Source organism: Homalodisca vitripennis, chromosome 4, assembly GCF_021130785.1.
Source record: "Homalodisca vitripennis isolate AUS2020 chromosome 4, UT_GWSS_2.1, whole genome shotgun sequence".
Classification (NCBI taxonomy): domain Eukaryota; kingdom Metazoa; phylum Arthropoda; class Insecta; order Hemiptera; family Cicadellidae; genus Homalodisca; species Homalodisca vitripennis.
This window is the reverse complement of record NC_060210.1, coordinates 20602064-20620016: the sequence shown is the minus strand read 5'-3', so window position 1 is coordinate 20620016 and position 17953 is coordinate 20602064. Positions and strand designations below refer to the sequence as shown.

The 17953-nt window shown below is 33.7% G+C and overlaps 1 protein-coding gene across 5 annotated transcripts in view; it reads left to right on the top strand.

The window, feature by feature from the left end:
* The window catches only part of LOC124359021, a 197808-nt gene that overhangs the window by 93627 nt on the left and 86228 nt on the right, over nucleotides 1-17953 (top strand). For all 5 annotated transcript variants that reach the window (XM_046811368.1, XM_046811367.1, XM_046811366.1 and 2 more), the window contains 3 exons: nucleotides 1246-1901; nucleotides 3936-4121; nucleotides 10649-10884. In XM_046811368.1, the coding sequence (XP_046667324.1) occupies nucleotides 1246-1901; nucleotides 3936-4121; nucleotides 10649-10884 (1078 nt within the window). The remainder of the gene's footprint in view (nucleotides 1-1245; nucleotides 1902-3935; nucleotides 4122-10648; nucleotides 10885-17953) is intronic.

Here is a 17953-nt window from a genome sequence, read left to right as displayed (position 1 = left end):
TAGAATATTTTAAAGTGGAACTGTGTATGCCAACACTAGTAGATGTTTGAGGTACACTTGTTTTCTGGAGTATCTAGAATGCGACTGTATATAGAATCAAGAATCTGTATTGTCATAACAATGTTTACAGTTTTCATTAATGTACTTGTATCACAGTTTAACAGTATACAATCTTTATTTGTCAAAAACATTAATAAAAATGTATAACAATGGTAAAAATATAAAATAAAATGTCGCTAAGCTACATCATGCTTGATTTAAAAAGAATGCTCAATTTAAAAAGATGTCTATATCTAAAAAGTATTTTACATTGTAGATACAGTTCTTTATCAGAAGTTGTTTTATGTGTTTCTTGAACAAATTGACTGGTATAGTTTGAATGAAATCAGGTAGTACATTATAAAATTTAATACCTTGGTATTGGAAACTTTTCTGAGTTAAAACTCAGAAAGGTACACTTGCTATTAAGCAACCTATGCTTGTTTCTTGTGTCATGATTGTGAACTGCAGCTAATTCCTTAAACCTGTCTAAATTGCTTCTAACAAACATTAAAATGGATAAAATATACATGGGCGGCAATGTTAGTACACCAAGTTTCTTAAAAAAAGGTTTACAATGCTCTTGACTAGAAATGTTACTTATAATTGTAATGGCCTGTTTTTGTAAAACAAAGAGTCTTTTGGAATATGGAGAATTAACCCATATAGAGATTCCATAGTTTAGGTGACTAAAAATATGGGCATAGTAGTATAGGGTTGTTTATGTAACAATAAAGACTGATTCTGATTCAGGTCGACACATCAAGTGAATCTGAGTGGTGTTACGTTATCACTCACTTGATGTGTGAGCCTTTTTTATCTTGGTGCAGTTGCAATACCTTAATACAGTCTAGATAGTCCAGAAAACTAGTATATTTCTAAATTTATCTAAGTTTGTACATTTATTTTACAAATTTTTTAGGATTAAAAGATTGCGGAAAAACATAAGCATCTTTTATTATCCACTTTATTTTTACATGGAACTCGCTTTTGATTATTTCAAGTAAATTAAAAGTTATTTGCTAGTTATCTAGATAGTATAGCATACTTCATCTCATAAATTTGTATAATGATATGATAATAAACGTTTAATTTATTGGGTTAGATAATGTGTGCTAACTAGTTCTATTCCTTGTATTACATTTAATTCTTAATAAACATACTTAATCGTCTAATTTTTATCGTTTATTTTTTAATATTTTCCAGAGTTTTCTGTCCACGAGTTGTTACAGCAGTTTGAACAGATGAAGCAGCATTTGAAAATCAAAGAAAGTATCCAGGAAATTAATGAAACCAAAAAAACCTATACAATTGTAAATGACGACATTCCTAATGTCGTGAAAAGTAGCTCCGTTACTGCTAACGAGAACGCAACAACCAGCACCATTACTGCTAACGAGAACGCAACAACCAGCACCATTACTGCTAACGAGAACGCAACAACCAGCACCATTACTGCTAACGAGAACGCATCAACCAGCACCATTACTGCTAACAAGAACGCAACAACCAGCACCATTACTGCTAACGAGAACGCAACAACCAGCACCATTACTGCTAACGAGAATGCAATAACCAGCACCAGCGAGGATCAAGCACCTTCTGAGGCGGTCGAAGTTGAACTGTTAGAGGATAAATCTCAAGAAGAAATCGGTGAGGAGGTCTTGAGTGTAAATGAAGATAATGGTTCAAACAAAACCGAGACTCCAAGTGTCAATACTGTTGAAGACTCAAAGAAGAACAACACTCTTGGTTCAGGTGATGCGAACGTAGCTGTAGAGTCCAGTGAACACGTTGAGTGCAGCAGAGCGTCTCAGAGTGAAATGTCGACTAAGGAGCGCCACATGCAAACCTCTCCACCAGTAAGTTTTGTTTCAAATTTTTTGGTTGTAATCTGCTCTTATAGTCATATACAGTAGAACCTCTTTAATCCGGCACGTACGGGACTCTACGCTTGTCAGATTAAAGAAAATTCTGGATTATGGAGGTTATTTATAAAAATACAGGAGTCGTACAAAAAATAACTTAATTTGCACAAAAAACTTTCACTGTATGTATTTATTATTTAAACACGGGTTATTTAAACAATGTATAAGTACAGGATAAATATTAAGATGCATTTTTTAAGTACAGTACATGATGAAATAAATTTGAATACAGTACAGTACGGTACTATTTGTGGTTTTTAGCAACAGCACACTGGTAGATGGCTGGAAAAATGATTTGATTTCTACTTGCTTCTTACAACTATTTTTTTAATTTAAAAAACCATTTTTATTATATGCAAGTTCATAACTTCGGCCATATAGTATTGTTTATTTGACTCAGCAAATTTTACAAACGTGTTGATTGCTTCACTTGCTTTGTTCCAAGACACAACTTTTGCTTCCGAGACTTCTTCATCGTCACTTTCTGAATCGTCCAGAACTGGTTTTGATTCAGAACACTTTGAACTATGGATTCATCACTGATTTCTTCAAATGGTGAGAGGTCTTTATCAATCTCAAACAACTGAACGATTTCGGTGCTTGAAATATTTCTCAGCTCACTCATTTTACTAGTTTTTTCTTCAATTTATATCAGATTAATTTGTAGACCTGCGTCTTCATCATCTTCAATAAAATCATTCTCATTAGGAAAATTGCCATTCATAACACCTGGCCAGAGTTTCCTCCATGATCTTTTAACTGTTTTGTTCTAAACATTATTCCATGACAAAGCTGCAGTGAAATTGCATCTTTATGTTAAACTATTGGCTTGAGTCCTTAACACTAGACTCAGAAACAACCAATACTTGTATGAATGAGCCTCTTTACTTTCATTTCAAGTTTTATTGAAGTGCATGCCGGGAGACGAGTGGATCCGAGATTTTTCATTGTGCAGGCAATTCTATAAGTTATGTCTATTGCTATTGATGCCGGATTATAGACAATTCCGGACTACAGAATGCCGGGGTAATGAGGTTTTACCGTATATCATTACTCTTTACTATTTCTCTCCCTTCTACTCCTCTTCTTCCTCCTCCATGCACTTAAGCCTCAAGGACCTGTTGCGGATGCTGGAACTATACCATGAGGCCAATCAGTTTTCAGTTTCAGCAGTTCTACAAACAGATCAGGTCCTCCTGGGGAAATTCACCACCATTGTCCAGAATCCGAAATATGGCATAGCATTCCCTCACTATTGCAGGGCAATCAAAGAACAAACCTCATCAGGAGTCTTATATCTTCTGTACTGACTTAGCTTGTTCAAATCTCCATATATATCAGTCTTTGGAAAAAGATCAGGGTAAAGCTAAAAGACATTGATCTTATTATATAAATAAACATGCATAAAATCTTACAAGGGATGTCCGAAAATTAACCTCCAACAGGAAAAAATTTGAGTAATTAAAGAAAATGTATGCTTCACATGTGTAAATTTCTACCATACCAATTGAAATATTTATCACCTCTTTTTATCAAATATAGACCTTCACTTGATGTAAAGTTCTGTCACCGGTGCCTGATGATGTATTGTTCATCATTGAATTATATCAAATTTTAAAGGTGTATTTACATAAAAGATTTGCCATATCATTAATATTGTACCATGTAGGAACTGCAGTAGTGTTTAAATAATACACATTTATTAGTAGCTCAGTAAACGATTGCAGTTGTTATTGTGTCTTGCTGCATAAACTGGACTTAGAAGACTCCATTATCTCAAAACACTGTAGCCGTAACCTTATATGTGGAGATTGTTTAGCCTTGATGTGTGACGCTGGTCCATTGATGGATTGCTAGGCTCTGGGATTATAGAAGGAATTTGTGTCTCATCCCCTTCTGAAATCTCATTCAAATTGCAATATTATTTTTTCTTACTACTTACTAGAATGTTTTTGTGATATTTTTCAGGAAACCAGGGATAAATTCTCTCAGACAAAGGAGCCTGACTTGTACAAGGAGTTGAATAAAAAAATTCAAGATCTTAATAATCAGTTGGCAGCATTGAGTAAAGAAACCTCTAATTTAAGCAAGCAACTTACTAGCAAAGAAGCTACGATCGCACGGATGGAAAAATCTCATAAGACAACTATTTCAGTAAGTCTTTTATGTAAGAATTATAGTGATATATTTTTGTTTTATTTTTCACTGTATTTAAGCTATTATTTTTATTAAATATTCTATTGCAAAGGTAGTATGGCCCCTTTTCGTTTGTGGAAGTTGTGTGACTCTGAACTCTCAGGTGGTGACTGTTTCTTATCTGGTAAGAATGAAAAACACACTTCACAATAAAAATACTAGGGTTCGGTATCCACCAAATCAGGCAAAGTCAATATACTGAATTCCGAAAAATGTGTAATCTTTTGCTATTCTTTGTTTAACCCTTTGAGTGCCAAGTATTTATTGAGTGGATATACTGAAAAGTGTCAGGTATTTTTCTAGTGGATGTACCTAAAAGTGCCAGCCCTTTTGAAGGCATTTTGCAAGGTTTCAGTAAAAGCTTCAGTTTGATTATTTAACAAGCTATCAACATATTTTTTTCTCTGGAAACTCTGCCTTATTAACATAAAATAACAAAGTTACTATTAAATTAAATTTAGGAGTACTAATAATGGACTTACCTAAAAAATTTCAGAATTTATTTATAACTGTAATTTTTCATCCAAATTATCATTACCAAAAAATTCATATCCTTTTCTTTGTCCATATCACTGGAAAGGGTATTCAATTGTCTATAAACCTTGAAAAATTCGTAGCATTATCTTCAATTATGAGTGAGTTATACAACTTTTAAGTAACTGAGAAATACACGTCACAATCTGTTGACAGTGATGTCAGTGCCTTCTATATTGATTGTCGTTAAAGTCAATTGATTGGAAGTGTACTATAACAATTTAAATAGAGCAGTTCTTCATGAACAATTTGATATGATATTAGTTTAAAATATAAAGTTTACGATTTTTTTTCCTGAACGTCTGGTAGAATCGAACGTTGGCACTTTTTGGCCAACTTTTGACGTCCGGTAGAATTAGATATTGGCACTCAAAGGGTTAAAGTTTGTTATTGACGATGGAAGGTTTGAAAGGATAACAGGATTTCAGACATTTGCCACTATTATAGGTTACAATGTCCCTAATATTTATACATTTGGTGGCAATCCAATAAGTAGCAATTTTCTGTATGAATCTTAGAGCAGGGGTTCCCAAACTGTGGTACGCGTACCCCTGGTGGTACGCAAGACGTTGCCAGGGGGTACGTGAGCAGGACCACGCCAGTTTGGTATTATGTTCCGGCTGATGCGAGGGATATTTCGGGTTACGGGAAAAGCGAGGGAAGTTTTGTTTTGCGCGAATGTAGCTACATCACTGACGCTCTCCACCTTCTAGTTTCTTTGTCAGTTTTTCTATCGTCTGCAAAGTGTGTGGTTTTAAGCGTGTGTCATACTGCCACATTATTCGTGTTATTTTATTCATTATTTCATAGACAGTGTTTTGTTATAGCAATATGGATAAGTGGTTAAGCAAGTCTTCACACGCTAAGAAAAAGCAAAGAGTTTCCATCATCACTTGAAGAAGGTAATTTTACTCCTATACCTAGTACGTCTTCATCCAAAAGATCTTAAATCCTTCTGTGTGTTCTGCGAAGCCATTAGGTAAACAAACGTGCGTACAAAAAAGGCGTAAATATGATACCAGCTACTTGTCTTATGGATTTTACTTATAATGAAGTCCATGACAATGAAGTTAGGCCACAATGTGTAATTTGTTTGGAAACACTTTCTAATCATGCAATGAAACCTTCTCTTTATAATAAGCTTCTCTAATTATAAAAGGCAGGCAGCAAGACAAATATTAATTATTTCACCAGTTTGAATTTAAAAGCGGTCTTAGAATTGCTCAAGAGGGCAAAACACATACCATTGGGGAAACATTAATACTGCCAGCAACTAAAGACATTGTGTCAACCATATTAGGCCAAAATGAGGCTAAACAGATTGATTCACTTTCGCTTTCTAACAATACAGTTTTCAAGAAGAATAAGTGACATGGCTGCTAATGTAAAGTAAAACATTACTAATTAAAATAAAAAAGCAAATATTTTGCTACTAAAATTGATGAAACAACTGACGTAACTAACATGGCTCAGCTAGTATGTTATGTTTAGGTACGAAGATGAAAATACTGTCAGAGAACATGTTAAGAACTCATGTTATTTAACATTGTCAAAACTTGCCTTCACACTTCACACACCAATGCAGATGAAATATTTGGAAAATTAGACACATCTATTTGAGAAAACGAGTTTAACTGGGAAAAATATGTAGGCATTTGCACAGATGGGCAAATGCAATGGCTGGAGTTCATATGGGATTTGTTACTCAAGTGCAGCAAGTTTAGCTCAAAGGCTAAGATTATTCATTGTAGTCTTCACCGAGAAGCCTTGGTTACAAGGAGATGTCCAGCAGAGCTGAAAAATGTACTGAATGAAAGCAGTAAGACAGTAAATTTCATTAAAGCCAGAGCACAACTGACGCATTTTCCATAATTTATGTGATGAAATGGATAGTATTCACAAGCAATTACTTCTGTACACGGAAGTAAGGTGGTTGTCGAGAGGAAGAGTGATATCTCGAGTGTTCGAAATATTGATTTTTCTATCCGACGCAGACTTTCAGTATCGTGACCGTTTTTCAGATGAATTATGGTTGAACCGATTGGCTTACTTGGCAGACATATTCAGTATGTTAAATTATGTTTTAACAGGAAACTAAAAGGAAGCTATAACACCCATTCCAAGTTATGGACAAAATTAATAGCGTGAAACTAAAACTAAGATTTGCAGAAGGGGAATCAAAGAAAAGCCAAGTGTCATTGTTCCCATCTCTTGAATCTTTTATTAAAAAGAACGAACTTCTCCTGAGTCAAACAATTTTGAATGACATATCAGATCATTGTAGCTCCCTCCAAGCTAGCTTCACAAAATACTTTCAAGAAGATCCGAGTTCATGCTCGTGGATTGAAAACCCCTTTGCTGAAATTGAGAAGATTGTTCCAAACAGCTTTTCTCTGAAACTCCCAAGAGGAACTTTTGGAGTTAAACTGCGATTCGTATCTGAAAGAAAGTATTTAACAAAACCAATCTTATTGATTTTTGGATCAAATGACGTTCAGAGTATGGTGAAATTGCTGACAAAGTAAGTTTAGTTTCTACTACCATTCCGAACTTCCTATCTGTGTGAAGCGGGATTCTCACATCTGCTGTACATAAAAAATAAATACAGGAACCGAATGCAAACAGTGGAATGTGATCTCAGACTCAAGTTAAGCCCCAATTATGCCAGACATCAGCAGTTTAAGCCGTTCCACTCAAGGTCATCCCTCACATTGAATAACTGATAATAACTATACGAACATTTTCATTGTGCGACATCCACAATTCTGAATTTTGTATTTTGTAATTTGATTATAATTAGATATATGTATTAATACAATTCCTTGCATTTTATTATTCCAACCTAACAAGTTTTAACACAGATAACTAAAAACTAAATATATAACATTTGTATTTTAATGCATTACGGATCTGTTATTCTTATTGCATTTTATCTTTGAAATTCTGATTTTATAACATACGAGTGATTAAAATTGCATAGAAAACGAAAATTAGAAAAGGCAAACTAATAATGCATGTACAATTTAAAATATATGTGTTATGGGCCAAGGGGTACGCCATAATACATAGTACAAACTTAGGGGTACTTCACCAAAAAAGATTGGGAACCGCTATCTTAGAGGTCCATTTTGATTTTGACACAAAATGAAATACTCATGTAAACACATTATCGAAGCAGCTAAATTCAGCTACATTCACCCTGAGGTGCCTTTCTACATTTGCCTCAGAACAAGTTCTTACACTGGGTAACTTAGGCTTATTTGAGTCAAAGCTGAAGTATGGAATAATATTTTGGGGATTTTCTAGTGTCATCAACTTTAATAGAGTATTCACTCTTCATAAGAGAGCGTTGAGGGTCGTCTGGGGAATGAGACCAGATGAGATCTGTAGAGAGTGTTTCCAATCTAGTGGGATCCTAACCTTGGCCTACCTTCTCATTTTTGATTCAACATGTTTGATTTTCAAAATAAAAATCTTTTTCCACTTTTAAGTCATGATCATAACACACGGCACAGAAATAACCTAATTTCAGACCGTTTCAGACTCAACCTTTTCAAAAGCTTAGTTTTTCATTTTGGTCCTAAATTTACTTCCAAATGTAATCAAAATTCAAACAAATGAAAACTGTTTCAAAAATTATTTAAAGGCTTACTTGATCAGGAAGGTTTTCTACAGTCTCCACGAGGCTCTCGTGATACCCATGTCTTGATTAGACTGAATGTTTTTTTTTTTTTTTTTTTTTTAATAGGAATAACTTAAAATAGTTACAAGCACTTATTGTGTTTCACCTTTAAATTGTATGCTCTATTGTAAACAGTTGTTCTGTTGCTTTTTTATAATTACTTTTGATACTGATATTTTGACTTGCACATAAAACCTTTGTGTTCTATTGTGTGAATAAATTACTCTTATTCTTAACACGTTTCAAGGATTGAAATCTGTCATTTTCATCAGGTGGGGGTGGTATTAATAGATACAAAAATGAAGAACGTAAAGAAGGGAAAGAAAAGGGTTTAATCAAACATACCCAATAGCTGCTTCAAGTCTAGTCCAAGCGTTGTCATGTTCCTGTTCAGCGATGACCATTTTCTTTCCCTATTTTACTTCTTTCTGTTCTTCATTTTTGTACGTGTTAGTACCTCCCCCACCTGACAAAAATGATAGATTCCAATCCTCAAAACGTTGTTACACCTTTTGTGACCCATAACAATGGAAAATGTCCGAAATCCTTTTGCTACTGATCTGATGCACAATTTTTGCAATTTAATACTCTTTTAAAGTTTTCTGGCCTAAGAATCCTCGAAATATAATTCCAAAACGCAAATTAGATTTCACATGGGAAAAATGTACAGTGAGGAGTATATAAGGACACACACACACACACACATCAAATGTGCCTTTTACATATACGTGTGTAACACACATGTGAGATTTCCATCTACATGAAGACCTAAAACTTTAATTAAAGTCAGTTGTTGGATTGGGCTGTCTCCTATAAAAACTAGATACAGTAGAACCCCTCATATCCGGCCTCGGTTTTACCGCACCTCGGTTTATCCGGCCACTTCCCGGAAGCCAATATCGAAATTTATTTACCACGGCTTGCAGACGCGCAGTTGCACGCACTAGTCTCCCACGACTCTTGCGTTATTTTGGTGTATCTATTTGTTTACATTTTCCTGTGTTGTCCTCAGTTGAGCTAATAGGTTTAACCTGTAAACAGTTCGTTGATTATTTCCAGTGCGGTTAGTACAGTACAGTACAATTGTTTTGTTTCGTCAAGTGCTGTGTACTGTAGGTTGGTTTATCCGGCCGAATCGTTATCCGGCCAGGGGCTCGGTCCCGTGGTGGCCGGATATGAGGGGTTCTACTGTAATCTAAATTTGGTTTTGTTGGCCAATTTTGGAAAATTATGTAGCCTGTTGAAATTAGGGTGAGCCCATTTTTAACAAACAACTGAAATGCTTCTTTAACACTCTTGTGTTTGCCGATTGGATTCCAGAAGCAATATTGTTGTGCATATGTGTAAATAACATTTGTCAATGTGCATGACAATCTTGTATTGTTGATGTTAAATGGATCACTGTGAAAATAGAAAATAAACAAATAAGTCCCAGAACAGATCCCTGGTTCAATAAGACAGTCCTTAAATCAGTGTTACTATTAACCACCACTACGCATCCGAAGCATAACTTTCAATTCATATCAGTGTGGTGGTTTTTGTTCAAAGATGCAAACTCTATCAGCTGAAACATCTATACTATTGTACAAAAATCTAAAATGTTTGTTATCATTCATCTGTCAAAGTCATTAAACTTTACTAATATCATGTTATGCCCAAAAGGTTTTCTTTGTCTTGGTTTGTTTTTATTGGTATTTAATTGACTCCAGTAAAATGCAATCATATTAGATCACAAGTCTGTAAAATAAAAGGCTGAACCTCCCTTTAGAATTACATTTATCCACAATGGTCTAAAATAATTCAATTATCACTGAAATCGTTAGAGCTGTTTAATAAAATAAATGGAAATAAATTTCAGAAGCATTTAAAAAATAAACTGACTTCAGGGGCCCACCTTTAATAAATTTAAATCTAAACTGGATAAAAATATTGGGATACCTTTCAATAACTACCACTTATGTAAGGAATGCCAAGGTAAAAAGAATGTTCTCATGGAGTCCCTATTTTCCAAAATGAAACTGCGAGTGAAGCCACAGGTCACTGCTAGTATCAAATAGATCTGACTACAATCTAAAGTATATCTTTCCCATGTAATGAATAACAATGTTATTTTATAGGTAATGTTAATAATTAATGAGGAACCAATTTTTATCAATCAACATAAATTTGCGGAATTAAACTTTATTAACAAGTAAAAAGCATTCGTTTCTCTGTTTAAAGTATAGATATGTTATGTTATAATTATTAAACTTTTTGTGTCATTTTTCAGCACATGGAACAAGAGAAACAGAAAATTTTGGAGTTCCATAGGATTTTCCAGGAGAATGTGAAAGAACAGTTTTCAAAAAATGAAATGGAAATAAAACGAACTAAAGAAGGACTAGTAAAAAGTATGAGGGATATGAGTTCGGCACATGCTGTGGAAATTGCCATGTTCAAAAATGAAAAGGAGTCTTTGTTGAAGGAAAAGGCAGAACTCAAAAAGTCAATTGCTGATGTTGTACAGTAAGTTGTTTTTAAAATATTTGTTGTTTATTTCAACTCTGTGTTAACCAGCATGTATGCATTTCTTCTCTTTCAAATTTTAAATTAGCTTCAATATTATTTAGATTATTATAAGTATTTTAATGAAAATGTTACTTTTCTCCTTTTGCAGTTTACAATCACATACATTTATTTTATGAATATTTTGTGAACATCATGTTCTTATTGGCCTAAATTTAGTTATTTACCATGTTACATTGGTCTTACTTCTAACTATTATGGCAACAAGAAAATCAAAGAATCAATAAATTTGTAAACAAATTAAGTACAATCAATATTTGACATGGTAATACATGTAACGTAAGTATATGATAGATATCTCGAGTAAAATGCCATCTGTAAGCATTAAATTTTGCATGTACCTTAATTTTTATTCATAGGCAGGAATGAGTTCTATAAAGCTGCATGTTCATCCATGGGATTTGGTTTATCTTATATCTGTGGGGGGAATGTAAAAATTCCTGTTTTGTGTGATTACCTGTCTGTCTTTCTGCAGGACATTTGAAGGATAATAATGAGCTATAGATTTTAATTTTTGCATGCAACCCGTGTGAAGCCATGTTATGCAACACATGGTGTGTAGCATATTCCTAAATTGTATAAAATTATTAGGCAGGAATACAGGATGGCCACCCAAGCAAGGAAACCGAGAATAAGCTGGAAATTTAACGTACTGAGAAAAAAACGTGGAATACAATGAAATCTCCCAATAGGAGTGGGAAAATATCTAAAACGAAATTGTGTCCTAGAAGTTATGAAATTTAGAATTAATTTAACGCTATTAGTGCCGCAGACATTTTCTTGTCATATGCATAAAGTGCCGGGCTTTGTTTGCATATTTGTAAGCTTTTGGGAAAATAGCTATTCAAATAACTATTCAACAGATTTTTATAATTTTATTGTTGTTTTTTTCTAATTAAATGAAGAATATGAGACAAATCGTTACAAACAAAATTTGTTTTACAAAAATATGAAGATTTCAGTTTTTGCAAACAAGTTTTTTACTTTTTTTTAAATTTTTATATAAAAAGTTAAGTTTGAACCTAATTTGAGTGTAAACAGTATTTTAAGACTTTTTTTCTTTATACTATGATAAAGGCCATAAAATTCTAAATAAAACCATGCATCTACAATAAAAACAAACATGTCATTATGTATAAATAAAATGCTGTTGGTACCGACATTTTATAATTTGTACTTCATTTGTTAGAAATTACATAGTAATAGAGTACTTTTCACAATACATTAACCCTGGAACTGGCAAACGCCCGATATCGGGCGTTTTAGTCGCATCCTAGATGGCAGCGCCCGATATCGGGCGTTTTAACATGTCTTTTATTTCTCAATATTACGTACTTAAAACACGATCAAGGGAGTATCGGTATTGATACCAATCGAAAGAGGAAGGTTCAATTTATGTAAATAATACACTAATAAATAATTTTATCGTTTCGTTACACGTCCATACGTTTTATAATCTCTGAACTTTTTGGTTACATTCTTCCGCGTACCGCGCTAGTTGCGTGCGCGCAGCGATGAGTCAACTGGTTCATTCGGCTATTGTTATTTCGTCAGCTGCATGGTGTTCTGTCTGGTTTATTGTTTGTTTGAGTTCGTTGTAATGATGGCTGTGTATATGACGCGATAATAGTAGGTTTTTTGTGCGTGTTTACGTAAGGGATCGTAATTTCCGCGATCGTTCAAGTGACATTTGACATGACTAGCAGAACATCAATCGAAAGAGGAAGGTTCAATTTATATAAATAATACACTAATAAATAATTTTATCGTTTCGTTGCACGTCCATACGTTTTATAATCTCTGAACTGTTTGTTTACATTCTTCCGCGTACCGCGCTAGTTGCGTGCGCAGCGATGAGTCAACCGGTTCATTCGGCTATTGTTATTTCGTCAGCTGCATGGTGTTCTGTCTGGTTTATTGTTTGTTTGAGTTTGTTGTAATGATGGTTGTGTATATGACACAATAATAGTAAGTTTTTTATGCGTGTTTACGTAATGGATCGTAATTTCCGCGATCGTTCAAGTGACATTCGACATGACTAGTTGAACATGAAATAAGCAACGATGAGGATTCTGATTTAGACATTTAATCAGAACATAATTAAAAAAATATAATATAATAAAAAATAGAAAATTAATATCAACTAATAGTTACAAGATTGTACAAATCCAAGTGAGCTTTGAAATTCTTACTTTTGTTGGTAAGAAGCACTTTCGAATGTCAGTGTATGATTTTTGTATCGTTTACCACATGTAGAAATAAATACCTTATAAACTATGTGTAGTTTTATTTTTACTCAGAATTAAATGCTTTTTCTTTTGTATATTTTGGATTTTGCATATCACTAACAACAACAATTTTACAAATCAAAAACTTTGAACAAACTTTTCTTTTTTATAAAAAAAGTTTTTTTCATGAAGAGGTAGAGTAAGGTTATTTTTTTTATTATAATTATATTATGTAAAAAATGTTCCTTGAAAAATGCTGAATAAAAAAATATATAATATGACATAGGTACTTTAAAGTAAACATGTAATAATAAAATAAATATAAGGCAATGTATGAAGTACTAAAAACGCTCCGCCACTGAGAGAAATATGACCGCCAGTTCCAGGGTTAAATAAAACGCAAGATAACACAAATAAACATGATTAGTAAATGTAGAGACAAATACTTGCTTACCTTTCTTTTGTAAGGGTGTCAGCAAAGTAATACGGTAAAACACTGTATTAGTTTGTATTTACTAAAATTCTTGGTTATCAACACATAAACAACAAAAATGGCCGTCACGCAACACAGTACTCGACCCATATGTCGTTGTGACTGGAAGACAAAATCATCGATACTTCATATTATCGCAGCCCACTATTTTTGGATGAGTTTTCCTTATCAGAGACCAAATTAAACTTCATTATACATTTCTAACACTTTCCTTCTTCCATAATGAATCCAAAATACTCGATGAGTTATATTTCCTATTGCCAAATCTCCTGCAAATCTCCTAGACGAGCAACTCTTCAAGTAGGGCTATGCGCACAATCACCTGTCACTTTCAAACAATAAAATGTTGTTCTTTTAGTTTTCATTGATTGTCATAATAACTTGTAAATTTCAAAATAGATTTAAAAAGTCTGTTCTTTTTAACAATGTAATTTATTTTGTCCCCGATAAGGAAACATTGTTCAAAAATAGCAGCCTCCTGATAAGTACCCAAACAACCTATGTATGTTTCACAGATCAAAGAGAAGTGAAACAACATAAAACGCATATTTATCGATAGTTTGGAATTTATTGAATATAGCTCTCTGGTTATTTGGCCAAAATAACCTTGTACTGTATAAAATATTATCAAAATACGAAGCGTAAAAATTAGCAATGCCTAAAATTACTTTATGCACTTTTTGTACAATCAAAATTAGCGACACTGTGGCACTCAAAGGGTTAAAGATGAAAACAAGAAATAATTTTACAGCTCCTTGAATTAAGAGTGAAACATTACGTTTTACATGATGTGATCCAAAAACTGTGAATGAATAAAATTTATTTTAAATTGTTAACTCTTTCATTACCAGACATTACCTGTAGAGTATGTCTAAGAAATACCAGGTATAGCTCCATGTGTAGATGCAAGAAGTGCCAAGCAATAATTGGCCATTTTTAGCTGTTCACAAAAATTATCATAGATTCATTATTTATTGATGTAAATGACTATTTTTTTGTTTTCGCTCATAAATAATTGCTGTAAATAGAACACCTAAAATAAATTTACTTAGTATGCATAACAAAAAATTAAAACAAGCAAAAAATTCTTACATATTTTATGATGAACTTCTCACTTTAATGTAGAAATGGGATCAGTGAAAAACTTTATACTCTGTAAGTAGAGTTATTTTTTGTACTTCCACATAAGTTTAAACATATACCCGAACAATAAAACTTTTATCTTCAAAAATAACGTTTTTAGAAACGGTTTTTTAAATAGTGCGAATCTTGATTTTTGCACATTTCACTAAAACTGTGTTGCACTTTATAAAAGAACTGCATTAGACATGCACTGTAAATAAACTATATCTGTAACTGTTCTTAAGTTTAAGAGTACACAAAAAAACACAGGCCTATAACCTGCATAAAGATTTTGGAAAACTAGCGTGAGTAAAAGACTAAGACTTGTGAAATGATGAACAGTATGGGTGAAGTCTCTTTTTACATGTTTTACAAGCAAAGATGGCCTTCTTCCTTTTCGCTCTTGCCTGGGTACTTTTTTTGCTACATATAGAGCAATTCAGTTCTTTTTGTTTGACAGTTTGTCTAAAAACATTGTTCAGTCGCCATCGTCACCACCGTCTGTCTGTAGATAAAACTAATGCCTGCTTTGTCTGGAATTGTTTTCTTTTTCTAAATGCTAACGTCACCTCATTTTTCTTCAAGTATTTCTTTTCTCACACATTAAATTTAGACTTGACCGCATTAGGAATTACTTTGCAGTTTAAACGCATAGTACCTGTCAAATATGTACAATTAGAGTATAGGTGTTTTGCTGGCCTAATAGAGGTGAAGAAATTATTGCAAAAATGTTATAGCCTTTATTCAATAGCCCAGCTATATCTAACAGGTTTGTAACAACAAATAGCAAATAATTTTAATTTCATCTTTGTCACTGCCTTTTGCACATTTGTACACAAAGAAATTGATGCAGTCACACAGCATCCACATTTTATTCTCCAACGGTGTCTCGTTTTGGGCAAGTACTGTCTCAACCAACTGAGTGACTTGGAACTAATGATACTTTCATTTATTGAAATTTGGAAACCCTATTTACACGGTCAATTAGTGGCTGGAATTGGGCACAAGCATCATAATTTGGCTCACCTGGTTTCGCAAGAGACCATATGTCGACCATGTGAACAAATCTTAAAATTTTTTTGGTAAACATTCTTGAGAACCAAGACTAGAAATATTGACTAGAACCAGTTCACCAGTAACTGTAGATTGTAGGTTACTTTTCTATTCCCCTGTTCAGAAGAACTGCTCAAAGGCAGTTCAATCTGTAACATTGTAACAGGTTTCCAGGATTTTGAGTGGCTGTGAGGATTTATTAGATTGCTATCATGTATAAAATCTGTAGCATACTTTTTGGTCCATCTTACAAAGATTTGTAGAAGAGCTCTAGTAAAAATAACGTCTGAAATATGTTGCGAGAAGAGTTACGGGGTGGAGCATGTTTTGGACCCGAAAGTTCCTGAAATGAAAATTGGTGGTTAAAGCTTACATTGCCATCTACTGCCACTTCCTCTCATCCTCAGAGATCAGAAGAGGGTAGTTTACATGATTCCCTTAGGCCTAGGCAATAGACAACATGCTTTATTAACAATATCATCAAGACATGTTACATAGTCAAACAGTTTTTACAAATGAATGCTATTATTAAATGAGAGGTCTAATTGAGATTCATCATTCCATGAGAGGAACTCATCAAGTGTGTAGTATCTGTAGTATTGCAGCCAACACCTTAGGTTTCTTTTTATAGATCCTGGGTTGTCTTTTAGATGATCTGTTAGCTTGTTGAAGAATTTCATTCCAGCATATGATGGTTTTTTTTCTCGAACAATGCTGTTCTATGGACTGGTAGAGTGTAATCCCCTGCTTGTCTAGTGTAATGGCAGTGTAGATCTCTTTGTTTTGGAGGATCCTTACTTATTCAGTAAAATATAGTTTCTAGGATGTAAATGGATGTTATTATCTAGTATTTTCTAGTTTTTGAAAATGTTTCTGCAGCTCTCTCTAGGTCCTATTCCAGCCATTAATCTTATTGCTTTTTCTACATTACCAGAACTCTGTGGAGATTGCCACCTGAAGAAGCACCCCAGACTGCTATTCCATAACGGAGGTGGCTTTCGAATAACGCGTGATATGTTTCATGAGTACTAGTTGTCTTGGTTCTCTTTAATGCAAACAACGCCTAGTTAAGCTTCAGGCAGAGACTATCTATATGGTTTTTCCAGCACGTGTTCTTGTCAAGTATTATGCCAAGATGTTTTCATCAGCTTCTTAGATATTGGGTAGTTCTGTTACAAGCGCCTTTTTACTACCTAGAGTCATTTGTTTTGTTTTTTTCTCATTGAGAACGAGGTCGTTTTCATTGCGTATTCTTGAGCTATGTTAAAAGCTATGTGTGTGTTAATTTCCAGTTGTTTAGTATTTCTATATGCTGCAAGCAGAACTGTGTCATCTGCGTACATGATCATTTGACAATATTCTCTCAAGTGTTCTGGAAAATCATTTCATAAATAAAATAAACAAAACTGGTCCAAGGACACACACTACTTGTTCGATCTCTAGGCCTTGTTTGTTGGTTAGGTCTAGGTGGTGTTTGAAAGCCAAGTCCTATGCCTGGGGCATCATCCTCAGATGATGAACAATCATCATTTTGTACAGAAGATCTAAATGACAAGTGATCTAGTCTAGACCTACTAGTTTGTGATGTCAAAGGCAAATTAATATAACTATCTGTGTGTCAAAATCTACACTAGAATATTCATTACTTTCAGTAAAACTTCTTTCAGAACAACCACTCTCATCTTCCAACTCTCTTCGTGCCATAATTTTATTGATAGGTGAATCTTTACACTTCATTTTTCAATAATACTCAACATACGAGAGAAATAACAACAGCTGAACTAATAATAGCTTGCAAACTGCAAAACTGATTAACCATAGATAACTTCTGACTCAGATTAACAATGTCCACTGCCACTTGTATTATGTTTAATTTATAGCACTAATATAATAAAAATGCTTTTTAGCAATTTTTTTGTAAGGATTGGTCTTTTGTGAATATATATATATATATATATATATATAAAACAAAGTTATGTACGTTCAACCACATTCACCAGTTTTTAGAATTTAATTTTTACGCATCCATATAGTCAAACGCTGGCTCTTCTTGGACATTTTACATATGAACTGGTACTGAAAGGGTTAATGAACGTTTCCTGGGGGTTAATTT